The following is a 16,651-nucleotide window of genomic DNA, read 5'->3' as shown; positions in this document are numbered from 1 at the left end:
GGTTTCGTTGGAGCTTTTGCTGGAGGCATTGGCTTTGCTGAAGCCTGGAGATACTAATGGATAACACGCTTTTGTATGCAACTTTTCGAACATCCTACAAACGAGGTAAGGGTCCGTTTGGTTCGTAGTTGAATCGGAATCGAAATTCTCCAGAATCGGAATCAGAATGGTCTACTCCCATGGTCTGTTTGGTTCAGAGAAAAATGAAAATAAGAATTGAAATCAGCAAGAATGGGATTTCATTCCCAAGGGAGGGGTAGAGAATGACCATTCCCTCAAATGGGGGAATGCCATTCCAGCAAAAATGAGAATGGGATTTCAATTCCATCCAACCAAACAGTTGAAATCAGAATAGCCCATTCTGATTCTGATTCCAGACCCCTATTCCTATGAACCAAACAAACAGGGCCTTAAGTTCTGAAAGAAAAACACCAGATGCCGGTTAAAAGAAGGCATCAAGATGGATACAGGTGTGTGATAGATGTGGCTGTCCTGGTCGCGCGATATTATATTTTGTGTGGTTAGACTTCAACCGTGGAATTCGGGAGACATAAAATTATAACTCTCATAGGATATAATATCTATCAACCTCTCCATATGCATACAGCTTGGTATTGATAAGTCTTGTATAATAAACAACCTGATATAGAGGAACGCCAGAAGAGCAATCAACAATGAGGAAGTTGTTCATCAGTAATGCTGCTATGTGTGTTTGGTTTTTAGCCTTTCTCATCTTATCGATGAATTCCTGGTTTCTTACTCTTTCAGACGCAAGAGTTGTCCTAGGTAACCATTACTCTAATAGCTTCATTCTCTTAACTTCCCAAGGCTTTTTCCCTAGTAATTTTTGACTAATTTTAAGTGTAATAGCTCTAAATTCCCATGGGAGTTATTTTAATTTTATTGGGTATATTGACAACATACATTATCAAAATCATTTTTAGTTCATAACCGTCATTATCGTTCAAGCCTTAGGATCAGCTACATGAATCCTGTTTTGCTTAATGTCATATCCATTATTGAATTATGGGGTCCTAAAGTTATTATTAATTCAGTTTACTAATAGAAGTGAATATTTTGATTGCTTTTAGTACAATTAATTCAATCAGGATTTGATCTAAATGTGATGGATAAAATTCAATTTGAATCCCAATATCAATAAATCAAATTTATATTTCGGTATTATATCCAATCTAATATGCTTGCAGCCTATGGAGAGTTTAAGAGACAAATATAATAAGGACTAAAATATTGGCATTGTTGTCAGTTTAATTTGACATATAACAAAGGCAAGTAGCAGATTACATGGTAAAAAGATAGGAGGCCACAAGCAAACATACAGATGTGTTACAAACTTATGATTGATGCAATCTCATATTGGCTAGATATTTACCAAAATACTCTCAACTTACATTACATAGATACATGATTTTGAAGCCTATCTAGTATTTAGTCCTTTTTAACATAAAAGATTCATAAAAATTAAGAGACTGTTTGGCTTGCAGGAATAGGGGTCTGAAATTGGAATTGGAATGGGTACTGTTTGGTTGGATGGAATCAAAACCCCATTCTCATTCCTGGTGGAATGACATTCCTCCATTTGAGGAAATGGCCATTCCCTCCCCCTTCTTTGGGAATGAAATATCATTCCAGCTGATTCTAATTTCCATTCACATTTCTGTCTGAACCAAATAGACTATGAGAATAGACCATTCCAATTCCAGCTGTGAACCAAATGGACCCTAATACATTGAAACTGCAACCAAATTCAGTCATACAAATGATGGTGATAAACAAGAGAAAAAAAAAAACTGCTGTGACTGTCTGGCATGCAACCCTTAATGAAATGAGAACATATATATATGCATTTGAAAGAAAAACTAGAACATCACATCAACTGAGTTATTTTTTTCAAAGACTATTGTATTTGTATTTCATTCGAGGTTGCAATGCAACGATGGTTGCAGCAGATGTGAGCTCCACAACCAGAACTTAAGAAGTGTAAAAGAAAAGAAAAGAACCAGTCTTAGCTTGCTTTAGGGAAAATTCCCAATTAGTACCTTATACTTTGAGTTTAGTGTCACTTTGGTCCCCGGACTTTAAAATGCAACAATTCAGTATCCAATCTTTTAAAACGTGACAATCCAATACCTACCGTTAACTAATTGTTAATCAACCATTAAGTGACATTTTAAAAATGCATAAATACCCTTCGAGTGTTTTGAATGGAAAAAAGCAAGGATTTGGAACTGTTAATTTTTTGTCAACATTTAGATGGTTGATAAAGAAAATTAAATGACACTTGAAGGACATTTGTGTCCTTTTCAAATGTCACTTAACGACAGGTTAACCATTGATTAATGTCAAGTACTAGATTGTCACGTTTTAAAATTTTGGATACTGAATTATCATATTTTAAAATTCGAAAACCAAAGTAGCACTAAGCACAAAATACAAGGTAATAATGAAGAATTTTCCCCTTATTTTACTTTCCAATTCATTTATTTCTATTTTGTCGTTTTTTTTTTTTGTTGATGACTTCTTTTGCAGCGTCTTCATATGTTGGACGGCGAGATTTCCCATCTCCTCCTCCTCCTCCCATTGTAAATCCAGGAAGATCACCCATGCATGGATAACTACTGCTTTCCCATGACCAAGAGACCCATGAGCACGGCCATGTTTTGCCTACTATGCATCAAGACTAGTCGTGTATTATATGGATCTGATTTTATTGCTTAAATAAACGAAATTTGTACAAGTTAATTAAACATTTCTCAGAGAGAGAGAGAATGTGTCTCTTTTGGGAATAAATTGAGGAATACCCTATACAATTGTCTTATCTCTAAGATTCTGAAACCAATTACTTTATAGTTTAATTAAAGGTCTATATATATATATTTTTTTTTCTCTTTTGTTAATTATTATCAATGTGACAGAAGTCATGGTCCTTATATGCTTCATTTTTTTCTGGTCCAACATAAAGGGCCAATTTCTGCAGAAGCTCGAAGACAAGTCATAGAGAATAACAAAAAATAGTTAAGCCTAGTTGTCAGTTGAGAGTAAACTATATATCCTAATTGATTCAATTTTTCTATCTTAATTTCATTAGTTGTAGAAATCGCCAGTAAATCTTCCTAAATAATCAAGGACTTGCTGCAAGTTAATTTTCTTATTACTGAAAAATTATTTACCGAATTAAAAAGCCATCATAAATGGATGCAGAATTCATGAAGTAGAAATTAGAAAAAAAAAGACAAAAAATACAAAAAAAAAAATAGTGACCAGAGTTGTTTTGATACGAGATGATAATGTTATCTAGAAATTCAAAATTTATGTAAATACTTACAGTGATTCACAAAGTAGATATTGTTTTCTTTGTTTTGATTCCAAAAATTTAGGTATCACAGTTGATCTAAAAAAACCAAAATACCATATCCAAGAATTCTGAAAACAAAAAATCAAAATAAAAAAGGAAATCAATTAAATAATAATAAAAGAGGAACAGTAAGATGAGAAACAACATTTTTTGAATGGAATGAAAAAAATAAGATGCATTATGTGCATTACAGAAAACGGTGGGTCAACAGGAAGATGAATAGCGATTCTTACCATTTTAATGGAGGAAAAACCGATGAGTAGCGACGGAAACTAGGTGGAGCAGTGACTCTGACAATTTGGCAAAGCAGCGGTAGCAACTGGGAGGATCAATGGTTTCGGCAACAAAGGGGCGATGAAGATGACAGATTGTATGAGGATAAACTCTCCGGCATTGGCGATGACTAGATGGAGCAGCATTGATGATTAGATCAAGCGGTGGCAGCAACTGAGAGAACCAATGGCAACAAGATGACGGAGTGGAGGAGGAGAAACACAACAATGATTTTTGGGAGAAGCAGAAGTCGTAGAGACACTCTCGAACCTTTATATGTTGTGGGGGCAATTTTGAGATTTTCAATTTTTATGTACTTATCCTCCACTCAAAACATACCATGAGTCCTATATTTGAAATCCGAACACAGGTAAATTAGTCAATGGAATTGTGAATCCCATTGACCAAACTTTCCCCTTCACTTCACTTCACGAAAAACGAACACCCCCTCAGTATCACTTCTCAAACTTTAGTCAAATATTTTATTTTCACAACTCATGTGGTATGTTTGTATTAATTTCCTCTTTATGTGTTGAATGGTTTTTTTTTTTTTTTGAGTGAAAAAATGGATATTGATATATACCCAAATTCGTCTTATGAAGTCAAAAAAAAGACTGTAAATGGGCTATGGTTGAATATATGACCCTTGGGGCTTCTTTAATTTTCTACTTTTATTTTATATCAATTATAATGATTCTTTTTGTAATTAATTAATTAAAAGATAATTGTAATTAAAAATTCTTTTTAATAATAATTCTTGTTTTTAATTTTCTATTCATATTTTTTTTATATTATTTTCCCCTCTATCACACGGAACCCAACTAATATACTATAAAAATCATCAATAACAAGTCCGACGATGTTGCTGATGTGTGGGCACCATTTTCTGAGAAAATGGTGTTTTTTTTGTCTAGAAATGTTGCTGCCAACCTGCCAGGTAGGACATTTCCTAGAGCAACAACACCACCTTCTGTTTGGTACCAGTGCTCCATATCTGTTTTTGGCACTACTGCATTGGTATCTATTATATGAAGTCCATGTCATGCTATATCATGTCCTCATTGGCAGCAATGAGCTCCAATCTGAGAAAGCGTCAAATTCAACATTGCTCCAAACCACACTTTCTCGATTTCAAAAACGTGGCTTGGAGCACCATTTTTTACGAAAAAATAGTTCCAAACATTTTGACATTTTTTGAAGCACCGTTTTTTTCAACATGACGTTGATATATCACTTGATGAAGGGTGATTTGGCACGACCTAGCAAGAAGGGGACATGTAGGCGCAATCTGATCGAGGGGTGACAACTTAGCCAAGCGAACCCAGTTCGAGACCTTTGGAGCTCGGGTATTCAGCTACCTCGGCCCAAAAAAATCACTTCGGTGTAGAGGCACCTTGACACCCAATCTAGTTCGGGACTAAAGAATCGAAGTTCTAGCTCAGAGCTAATGAGCTGAAATGCCACATAACCGACTCCAAAGGCTTCCCCAACAGATCTCGAATTTCTCGAGACCATGATGAGAACTCGTCCCGGCTCCGCCTGAATCGGAGATAAACGATAAACCTTATCAACATATTACTCTCCTTAAAAAATGGAACAAACTTTATCTCCACATCCCGGAGGTCCTGGAGCTCTTTCGTAAGGCCCACGGCTATTCCAATATATAAAGACATGAAACCTCAAGGCAAAGGTAGTGATTACTCTACTCACTAGCATTCAAGCTCTCAAGCATTCAGCTTGCATTCACAGCATAAGTACTGATTTAAGCATCGGAGCGACCTCACCGGGTTAGATACCTGGGTTCTCTGATCTACTGTTTTGCAGATTGATCCAGCTCATCGCCCAATTGGAGTTCGGATTGCCATCCATCTAGGAGTAGCCAGATCACGCACCATCAATTAGCGTCGTCTATGAGAAGTGATCGAAAGTTCATCCCCAACTCTTTACAATTTCAAACTCAATCTCAACCTCAATGGCATCTTCCAGCCACATCGGAAAAAGTATTGAGATGAACATCACCGGGGGGCAAACTCAACAATCAACCTTCCCCCAAGGTCCTACGGTATGCATAGGTCAGTTCACTATTCCGCTCATAGTGTCCGGTGTCCCATCACTGTACACACCATAGAGCACCACACAAATGAGCGTCCCCACTTCCCCCAGTGGTAGGCGTGACTTTCTCTGAACCATCCGTGGTTCCCTCCAGAATCGGACATTCCTAGTTCCATGACCTCGTTCAGTGCATCCGAGCAATTCAGATCTAGGTGCAGCAGGTCCAACAGTACCAACAATACTATTTGTACCAGTGGTATCAACACTAGCTCCCTCCACTACAGCCGAACCAGCAACCGGATCCACCCTGGCACCTAGGGCCCCATCAGGACCAGAACCAGAATTGGCCTGGGGTCAACCAAAACATCAGTTGATCTCCCCATCGGGGTGAAGAGACCTCAAAGTACCGATTCCTATCAGGAGTCATGTTTCACCCCGTGGGAGGAGAGATGGACAGTGCACTCCTCCAATCTCACAAGGAAATCTCATAAACAGGTCCGGGGATAGTCAGCCCAATCCGCCTCGGTACTCCCAGCAAGAAAATGATGGCTCGTGAGCAGATAATAACCAATTTGAAGTTCGAGGTGCAAAGTCAAGACAAGACCTCTCTATCCCTCGAGATAGCTAGTTCGAGCCCCACAACCAAGAGAATCCAACGAGAAGGAAGTAGGATCTACCTCGCGACAACGCCAAAGTACCAAACCAGACCTAAGTGAGCAGTACCAACGTCGAACTGGTGAAGAAGCAGCAGCGACGATGTCGCAAAACATACTGCCCCTCGGCCAGGAACAACACATCGGCGAAGGCAAGCCAACAAGAAGAGCAAGCCAAAGGAAAGGTGGAAGTGAGCTCGGTGGATATGAAGACTGCGCCTCCACTACTTTGTCGATCATCCCCTCTATCTCCTGAGCTCTTAGCAACTCCAATGCCAAAAGATTTAAGATGCTCTCGTTAGACAAGTATGACGGGTTGTTTGACCCCAACGACCATGTGGACTCTTTCTAGTCTCAGATGCACCTATCTGGGGCTGATGAGTCCTGCATGTGTGTGGCCTTCTCCACTACGTTTAAGGGGGTAGTTCAAACTTGGTATCAGAACCTCGCGCCGGGCTCCATCAAAAGCTTGTCACACTTCACCGATCTGTTTACTGCGCACTTCATTACCATCAAAAAGTGTCCGAAATCGCAAGAAATCATTCTCAATGTGGTTCAGAGGGAAGGAGAATCAATCAGAAGCTATATTAAGCGCATCAATGATACTTGCTTGCAAATACTAGACCTCGACCCGGTGGTATGTCTCACTGTAGCAAAGAAAGGAATCACCCATAGGGAGTTTAAGTGGCATGTGATAGCTAACAAACCAAAAGACATCACCGAATTCCTCAAGTTAGCAGATCAGTCCATTGGTACCGAGGAGGAGATCAATCAAAAGATTGACATCCCACCGCCGGAAAAGAGGAAGAGAGAGAATGAAGGAACGAACAATGGTGGGTAGAAAAGGAAGAAAACCAAGTCCCCGAGAAGGGGAAGAAGCAAGTCAAGAAGCCAATCCCCCTCACAAACTCGCAAGTCAGGTCGGCGCTCCAAGACCTAACCTATGGAGAGAACGAGCTACACGCATTTGAATGCTAAGCGAGGAGAGATCTCAATGGCTATTAAGGACTCCTCCTTCGTCAAATGGCCTCCCAGGCTAAGGGGAGATCATGGAGTTGTGCTTATCTACTTTTGTTGGTGATTTTAAATTTGAACTTTGTTTGATTACAGAAGTTCATTATGTTCTCCTTCATCCATTTATATATTTTGTTCTTCTTGAAATATTGTATCTGGGTTCTAATTGGCTATGTTGGCAATTCTCAGTACTTGTATCAATTTCTTGAATGAATGAAATATGCTTTAAGCCTTAAAAAAAAAAAAAAAAAAAAAAAAAAAAAAAAAAAAAAAAAAAAACTCTATAGGGCTGGAATGTGTGAGAATGTGGGTTCTAGCCTATGGGCGACCACTTTGTGTGAAAAAATGCCGAAAGCTATATCCCACATAGCTGGAACTAACATTTGGGTAATGACATTTTTATCATTGTATATGGAAATGAGTTAAAAAAAAAAACTAAAACTAAAACTAAAATAACACAAGAGAGAGTATAAATAAACAATTTTTTTCTTGGTTTTGAAATTAGCATCAATTTATAGAACCTCACCAGGTCATGAAGGCATGACTATTAGTTGGATTGCTCTGTGGACTGTGGAGAAGCCTCAGTGCCAATTGTTCATCTATGTGGCAATGCAATTGGACCCAAGAGGGCCAACATATTTCTTTCATTTGTTCATCCCTTTGGCTCCGTTTGTTTGCGATACAAACGCCAAACTGAGGTATTTATGTACCCCGGTTCGTGTTGCAAGTGTTTGTTTGATATGTAACAAAGTAATGATTATCAAATCAAAAATGTATTTTTTGACACTTTTTTACTTTGAGAAGAGAGCATTACTGTACCTATTTTTTTTTATACAATTTTGTGTTCTTTTGATAATTAACTTTTTGACCAAAGTTAAGGCATTGGAGCATAAGATAGTTGGAGCAAAAACAGTTTAAAATGTGTCATATTTGCATTGATAAACCAAAAAAAAAGAATAAATATGCAGTGTACATATTTGTATTTGCATTGCAACCAAACGCAGCCTTAACATCAATATTTAAATTTCAACCCAAATACAATTGTGGGGCCAATAAGGAAGCAAACAGATTGGATCAGGTTCAAATTGGGATAGATTCGAATCCAATCTGGCAATACATATCCCTAAATTCACTCCAATCTCAAGATCAAATCAGATCTCACAAATGGATATTCGAATATGAATTCGTTAAGGATGCCAAATATTCAAATCTTATCCAATCTGATTTAATATCTGAATTTTTAATAAATTATTAAAAAACTATAACAGTTTATATAAAGAAAAATAAAAAACAAAAGTATTTTTTCAAGTAAATAATTTATTGGGAGTGATTCAAATTTTAATCAGATCTTATATCCAATCTGATTCAACCGAAAAATCTGACAATCAACTATCTGAATCCAGTAAAAATGGATATTGGATTGGATGACGGTCCAGTCCATTTGCACGCCTTGGGGTCAATGGGGCATAAATAGATGATAGTGCTAGTGTAGCTGGATAGATGAGAATAAGATGGGCCTCACAATAACTCCACATGGCAGAAAGAGGTGGGGTCGTGTGGAAAGCTTTACTGCTTGCTTCACTTTAATATCTCTTTTGTCTGAACAACGAGCTTTATGCAACAGATCTCCTATGGTGTGCATGCATGAACTGAGGCTAAACTGAAGAAATAATGTTTTACCTACCACCTCAGAAACTGGGCCATTAGAGTCCAGCTATCATACCGAAAAGGTATCTTCCCTAAATAATTGATAACCAATCAACCGGTATTGTCTTATTTGCCCATTTATGGAGAAACAACAAACAAAGAAACCGATTTAATCGATTTTTATTTTTATTTTTTTTCCAAGGTGTTCTGCTGGTTGTAATGAAGATTTGGGATTGAATTCCGCCTGAGTTGAGGAATGGGTTATCCCCGTTGTATAGCCAACCATCCATTGCAACGTCAAAATTACATTAAAAGATTACATTTTAGTGTTTTCTTGTCTTTTTGGCTATTACTAAAAACACCTTTCTCTCTCTCTATGTTTAATTTTGTTTACATTTATTAAATAAATATTTATTAACAGTACCACGTAGGAACCCATCATCAAATGACTCATTAATTGCATGTGTGTAGTGCATCTCTCCCGTTTCAAAAAATTTCATTTTAGAGTTTCCTAAAATAAGTAAGTATTTATTAACATTTTATTGATGTGGTGTTTAATGACGCCTATGCATCATAAAACATTTTCATTAAATGTATTTCTCGGTTTTGTAATCACACAAATACAAAACGTTTATCAAATAAACTTAAACGGAACTAAACAAACAACATTTGTCATTGTTTCCAAACACCACCGTAAATATCGGAAGAATCGGTACAATACATGAATGAGTACATGGGAAGAAAAAGACATCGAAGCGCAATCGTTTTGGCTAATGATGCATCATTCGCAACAGTAGACAAATCGTAGACGCCACCAACCCAGGTTCACCAAACGGAATCGCTCGAAAGTCGAAACCCCAAAACAAAATGACAGCACCACGTGGAGCCACATATCTGCCAACAACTGCTACAATCCAACACAGACAAATAAAAGATGACAAAAGATGGCCAGATCTTGTCGTCAATGTCAATTGAGTTCGGGCCCTCCATGTGATGGTAGCCCCCCCTATTATAATAATGTGGGCCCAAAATATAATAATGTCGGTATCACTTTAAATTGCCCATCCAGTCATCCACCTGTCGTCACGGACTCACGGGCATTTTCCTTACATTCTCACTTCCCCAGCAAAAGTTGTCCAACGACGAAACCCCATTTTTCAAGCACCACAGCTTTTCCATCCAGAGGACAAACGCATTTTTATCTGGGACCCATAGTGGTGGGTCCGGATCCTATGAATTACCACGTGGCAGGCTATCAGCAGAGCTCACGGCAATTACACCAAACTCAATGAAGGCCAATCTGTCGGTAGTGCAGTGAAAGAATCAACCCGCAACCGCTAACTTTTTTTTGACATTTACTAAAATACCCCTATTTATTTATTTACTTAATCATCTTTTCACTAATTGTTTTTCACAACAACATGATCACCTAAACCTCAATTAAATAAAAAAAGGGCATGAACCCATAAATCTTTTTTCCAAAATTATCACTAACACTTCGTATAAAAGCAAAATGATCCTTTTTTAGTAAAAATGATATTTTTATTTTTATTTTCTTTTGATTAAATTTATTTGAATAATCATTAAATTTAGTAAATCCAATAGGAGGCGTTTTAATAAATGACCCTTTTCTTTTTATTCTTTTTGTTAAAACAACGGTTGCTAAGGTAAATTGAATTAACTACAATCTCTGCGTTCTCAAAGCAAGAGTATGATTCATTGATCACATAAGAAGAAGAGCTAAAAAGTTCGATGGGCTTCATACGACTTACGGAGGAGAGTACAAAATCATAAAACGTATAAACTTATGTTAACTTCAATCACTAATCACTGAAACATTTACAAATGTATCTGCACTTTTTTCCCGGATGGAACTGGAAACAAATTTAAGAGATGAGAAAGATTTGTGAATTGGGGGGTGGGGGTGCCAAGACTGCGACTGACTACACTTGGGTTCAGTCTTGAAAGTAACAACTTTTGATTCAGAAGAAAAAAAGAAACCAAGGTAACACAGAGATGCAAAAACCATATGTTACATTTGGCGTTGGAAAAAAATCGAAAGTTGGAGGTGGGATACATGGTCTGCTTACGGATTGATGTTGCACTCTCGCAAATAAACTTGACCATAGTTGATGAATCTTGCCCAGTAGTTCCGGTACCTGGGAATGCCTATCTCAAGCCATGGTTTCATGTTTCCGTTGTAGTGTATCACTGCTGCTCGCTCAATCTCCTTCTGGTTCATACTTGGATTGTAGCCAAGACCCAACACATGCCAAGGCCTATCAAGGGGGAGTGTGCGGTTCCAAAACGTTATCAGACCAGGTGGTAGAGTTCCCAACTTCCACAGTCGTCTGTCATGGTTCTGCGCACAAAACAAAGATTTGCTTTACAATTTGGATTTTCTTTTAACAGTGTTCAAGAACGACAACCATTTGAGTTAAGACAGTGCTAACATGAGGAAACATATGCTGGATGCACGCCGCTAACATCACTCATTACAACTTGAAACTTTAACTAAGGAAGTATGTATCCTTTTGCTTGCATTTAGTTTCTGGTAATGGTATTTCAAATTCTCTCAACTACTATGTCAAAAGAAATCTGCCAGCATTTGCAAGAGGGGGTTGCGGTATAATTCTAAACTGCACAATTTCAGTAGATAATTTCAGAATTCAGACTTCAGTTTCAATGCTAGAAGGCTTTCCTTCTTTTGGTTCAGATAATCATGTGTCTAATAGTTTTAGTAGAAAAGAGAAACTATTCAGATATTCCCTTACCAGATTCTGCCATGTATGATACACCCCTGTTATGTTCTGCTTTTTCCACTCCTCCAGATCAAAGATATTCATTCCATATGCCCAACCACAGGCATGGGGATCAAAGTTCTTAGAAATGAGTGGATTTGAGAAATTGAGGTACCGATCAAAACGGTGAAAGCTTTCTCCACAGGTCTCTACTGCACCATTAACCTTTCCTTTTAAATTGACCGACCAAAGTCCAGTAAGGTCTTTCTGCACCACTGTATCATCATCTAAGAAGAGAACTTTGTTGAGCTTTGGAAAGATCTCTGGCAGGTAAAAGCGGAGATGGTTCAAGATAGATAGGTACTTTGGGTTCCGGAACTTTAAATTTGAATCAGAGTTTGCACGATGAGCCTTGAAGTAATAATCTATCATGGATGGAGAAAGAAGCTGCTTCAGTACTGGACTATAACTTGAATTTAGCCATGTGAACTCTTCAAGGTTCTGAACCTGGATAGTAGCTTTGCCTGGTGGATTAGCTAGAAACCACATTCTCATTGCTGCATAATTAAGTCTGTCGGTTACAATGTGGAAAACATGTTTTTCTGGATCCTGAAGAAGAAAATAAATCACCGTTAATAACGAATCCTTGTATACTTAGAAAGAATATCTAATTACATATTATGTTTGTAGACCATCAACTTTACCTTGGCATGAAAAACAGTTGAGTTTACAACGACTGCAGATGCCAATATGTTATCTGAGAATAGTGCATAGTGGTACAGCCTATTGTCTTCTAGTTTCTCTTGATTTGGAAATTGCTGTTGGCCAGGATCCAAAGAAAAGTATTCAGTTGAAAGGCGTAAAGGAAGGCAGTGAAGACCCTTGGGAAGGGTCTTTGCTGCAAGTTGTGTCAAGAAGATGATCTGCTTCTTGTGCACTTTAAGCTGCTCTTCTGTTGAGTGGAGGATAGCACGGAGCTTCTTTACCACAGCAGCACAATCATCTTGGATTTGCTTGCCCTTAGCCAATGTTTGCTCCATTGCTTTCATTTTGTCATAGGCACTGGATTCATAAATCGCATCTTAGAGATTGATCAAAAATAAATAAATCATATCTTAGAGAGTGGAAGTAACAAGAACATGAATCTAAAGAAGCAACTATACAAGGCAACTGATTAAATTGCCAGAAAACAGAATCATTAATACACAGTCATGCATGCAAGCACAGCCAACACCCTCTTCCCCTTCCCCCCTTTGAATGGAAACTCACTAATAATCTATTTAAAGAAGGGACTTACTTCCTTGGAAGTTGAGAATCCTTGACTGCATCTCCAAGTGCTTTCTGAACTTCTTTGACCCGCAGTCGGAGCTCCCTTATGAAGTGTGGGTTGTTTCTTGTAGCACCAAGTCCAAGATAAACCCTTGCCCTGATCAACTGATCTCTAAGTTGTCGGACATGAGCATCAGGCATAACTGTCTGGTCACTCCTCCTCTCAGTGTTTGTTGTTAGATGCTCTTTTGAATCACCTTTACTAGAGGTTTTTGCAGATTGCTTGCCACTTTTATCGTCCTGACAGAATCAGGAAAGAAAAAATTAACTTCGCCACTCAGGTTTATTTTCTCTTTTTTCATTTAATTTGAGAACAGGCAGTCATCTTCTTTTTAATATCATTCTAACAACCATTTTCCTCACCAGGATGATAGAAGGGCTATTAATCAATGTTTGAATCCTGGCTATCCAGTAGGTCTTGGGATGGGTGAACAGTGAACTGGACACAGACCATACCTTTGGTGCTTTTTGTACAAAAGTAGCAGCTCTCAGACTTGAACCTGTGTTCTCACACTTGTCAGCCCAAATTTTACCATTGCACCAAGCAATGACCCCTTTTCCTATCAGGATGAGGATATAGGAAATTCATTTCAAGTTTGATAGAAAGTTGCATTTCATTTTCTATACAAAATGGTTCAATATATACAATTAACAGTCTCTGGCCTAATGGAATTCTATGAAACATGCACTTAAAAACTAAAAGAAAAATTAAAGAGACTGCAAAATGGAGAATTTTCCCAAACAAAGACATCGTATAGCTCTAGGTTTTCATGTGCAACTCAAATGATCAAAAGTTGCTTTATTTTCAATTTCATAAGTCCCATGATAAATTAGGATTATTAACAGTTTTCTTCTGTATCATAATTCCATTGACTTCCGGCTTTTTCAAGCTCCACATCTCAGAACTCTATTTTGCGTAACATAAACAATAGAATGCATAAACTGTAGCAGCAAGTATTTTTAACAACTCTGGACTTCAGGCCAATTCTAATCAGCTTAGCTGAAACCAAATTTTGGGAGAGTCAGAACCCTCGGAGGTAAATATTTCCTCCACCAAAGTGACTCCAAACCAGAAAATGCTTATGTATCCATCACGAACCAATAAGCCAATGAAACCCATGGCATGATAAATCTAGACCAACAAGCTATGGATGACTCAAGGTTGGCACATTCTCTAAAGGACTAAAATTGACAGTACAACAACAGAAAAAAGGATTCAAAAATTACCGTCACCATCTTATCAGAGGCCTCGTTGGAAGTCTGCTCAGCCAAATGAGGTTTCTCTTCCTTCTCCATGTTATCATGTTCTTCACCTTTCTTCTCCACAGTTGACTCATGTTTCTGTAAGCCATTGTTTGTGTTTTCTCCCTCAGCTCTGTCAGTTACCTGCTTGATAAGGTTCTCCTTTTCCGACTGAGTTCTTTCATTAGTCGTTGACAGTACTCTGGTCTTAAGATCCCTGGATTCTTCCAATTTCGATACTATAAATAATAAAAAGAAAATGAAGCAACCAAGAAGAAACTTTTGTTGTAAGTTTTTCATTCGCCAATTGTCGAACTGTAAATAATAAACACAGTTGAAGGGTTTCATCAGAAGTTTAGAACTAAGAAATCAAGAAGAAAAACTGGTTCAAGTTTAGAACTATCAAACCCAAACTGTACAATTCCCAAAATTAAAAGAAAATCCACATTACATTTTGAGAAAAAAAGGCATGTCCAGATTAAAACGCGAGTTCCTGCAAATATTACCATTTGCGGATTCAATGATTTCGCCGGAGTTATCCCCTGTCGATCCATCAGAACTTGAAAATGCAGTGCTTGTGTTATCAAAATAAACGAATCCAATCGGTTCTTTCAAATTATTAGATGGTTCCTAAAACAGAAAAAAAAAGATTTCAAATACATTTTTCGCATCCAAAGCAATGTAAATGAGTCAAGAAAATCAAATAAAAAAATACCTGTCGAAGCAAATTCAAATTTCCGGTTTCACCAACGAAACTCTGAAAAGAAGACCGCCAAGAAAAAAATAAAACAGATTAAATGATTACACTTCATAAAAAATAGTTCAAAAAACGCGAAACCAAAATTTCAGATAAAGAAATCACTCACGATAGTTGAGAAATCCTCAATGAATTCGCTTCTAGCTGCAGAAACACCAAAAAAGAAAAGATCCAGTTAGCTCAAAAACTAATCTTTTTCCTTTTAAAGTTTGCAGTTTCTTGAAAGAAAAAACAAGCTTACTGGACGAATTGGTGAAGCTTCCAAGCCTGTCGGTGTACAGAACAATCGGAGCAAGAACCGTAACGAAAAGCAAGAATAGAACCGGTTTCCTCAGCTTCATCTTTTTCAACAAAAAATCCGGCTTTCCGGCAACAGCCCGCCAAACACCCCCGTGCATTCAAAGAAAACCACTCACCACCAGAGGCAAAAACCGCTCATTGCCCGATAAAGCCATGCTCTGGGACAAATCTCATCGGAAATAATAAAGAAATTACAAAAAGTAAAACAAAAAATGCTTGTTGAGAAAACAAAAACGGGTTTGTTCTTCCCAGAGTGCTGGTCGAAATACAGCGGGCTTGGGGCTTCTGAGAAATATTATTTCCGAAGTTGCAAATCAGCAAAACCGCTTTCAAGAAGACAAAACCGCTTTTTATCCTAAGAGAGAGAGATGATGTATGTTCAACAGTTGTGCGTGCTGTAAACCAAGATGTCGGCGCGTTTAACGAGTTGGATTGAGACGCGGACGCGTTTATTCACTCGCTTGAGCGGCTTGATTAACGGCTATTTCAGACGTCACGCTTTATTATGGCTTGATTCATTGATATTGATTGAATCGAGACCCCCACCCGACACCTGGCACCTGCTGAATGACTCTTTTGCCCTTTGAGGGAGTGTTGACTACTGAGTACTGGTGACTTTGATGAGTGATGAGTATGGAGAGTAAGGATCCGTTTGGTTGTAGGGTGAAATCAGAATCGAAATCAAAATCTTTTTATACCCAGTTTATTTACCATTAAATATGTACGGAAAAGTTGGTCAATGGTTTTTTTTCTATACAACAAATTTTTCACGTTCTTTTTCCTTTAAACAAAGAGCCTCACGATAAAATCATCTTTAATTTCTTGAATAAAACTTATCCATCTCCCAAAATAAGTAGGGACCATTTTGCTCATTTTAATACTAAATTTTTATAGGTAGAAATGTCATTCTGTTACTCAAGAATCCTATAAATCAAAATAGCATGGATAAGTGAATTTACCCAGCTAAATGCTACCCAATAAATATTTACCTTAATAGATTAACTTGTAAAATTGTAGATGAACAAGGCCTTAATAGAATTTGATTTCATAAAATATGGAAACTCCCAAAAAAGAATTGGTGTTAGCAAAATAGAAATAGGTTTGATGGATTTTTAAGCCCTTTGTCTTTTTTTATTGGTAAGAATGAGATTCTCACTCCCAAAAGGAGGGGCTGGAATAGCCATTCCCCCAAATGGAGGAATATCATTTTATGAATTTAGGTTTACCAATGACAACTCATGGGTGCCGACTCGACACATTGAGAGTA

At 37.7% G+C, this 16,651-nt stretch overlaps 1 protein-coding gene and 2 long non-coding RNA genes across 4 annotated transcripts; 1 reads left to right on the top strand and 2 right to left on the bottom strand.

The window, feature by feature from the left end:
* Nucleotides 1–601: 601 nt before the first annotated feature.
* Nucleotides 602–2,873, top strand: LOC148874906 (uncharacterized). The gene is made up of 2 exons (XR_016098426.1): nt 602–786; nt 2,551–2,873. It is a non-coding gene; the product is annotated as an uncharacterized LOC148874906 (long non-coding RNA).
* LOC148874905 (uncharacterized) lies at nt 1,216–3,975 on the bottom strand. Its single transcript, XR_016098424.1, has 3 exons — nt 3,610–3,975; nt 3,347–3,444; nt 1,216–1,756 (listed from the first exon to the last, which is right to left on the bottom strand). It is a non-coding gene; the product is annotated as an uncharacterized LOC148874905 (long non-coding RNA).
* Nucleotides 3,976–10,806: 6,831 nt separating this feature from the next.
* Nucleotides 10,807–15,847, bottom strand: LOC148874904 (putative galacturonosyltransferase 4). Of its 2 annotated transcripts, XR_016104833.1 has the most exons (10): nt 15,326–15,847; nt 15,194–15,228; nt 15,043–15,084; nt 14,834–14,957; nt 14,313–14,566; nt 13,054–13,325; nt 12,461–12,818; nt 11,790–12,365; nt 11,469–11,654; nt 10,807–11,377 (listed from the first exon to the last, which is right to left on the bottom strand). XR_016104833.1 is itself a non-coding variant. In XM_088963853.1 (9 exons), the coding sequence occupies exons 1-9, from the start codon at nt 15,480–15,482 to the stop codon at nt 11,102–11,104; spliced, it is 2,094 nt and encodes a 697-aa protein (XP_088819979.1). In that variant the 5' UTR covers nt 15,483–15,847; the 3' UTR covers nt 10,807–11,101. The 2 variants fall into 2 exon arrangements, 1 of the variants encoding a protein (XP_088819979.1); XM_088963853.1 differs by lacking the exon at nt 11,469–11,654.
* Nucleotides 15,848–16,651: the final 804 nt, after the last annotated feature.

The sequence above is a fragment of the Nelumbo lutea genome, chromosome 1 (assembly GCF_056320005.1).
Source record: "Nelumbo lutea isolate HS-2025 chromosome 1, American lotus-T2T, whole genome shotgun sequence".
Classification (NCBI taxonomy): Eukaryota; Viridiplantae; Streptophyta; class Magnoliopsida; order Proteales; family Nelumbonaceae; genus Nelumbo; species Nelumbo lutea.
Note: the sequence above shows the minus strand (reverse complement) of the source record. Positions and strands in the feature narration are given on the sequence as shown.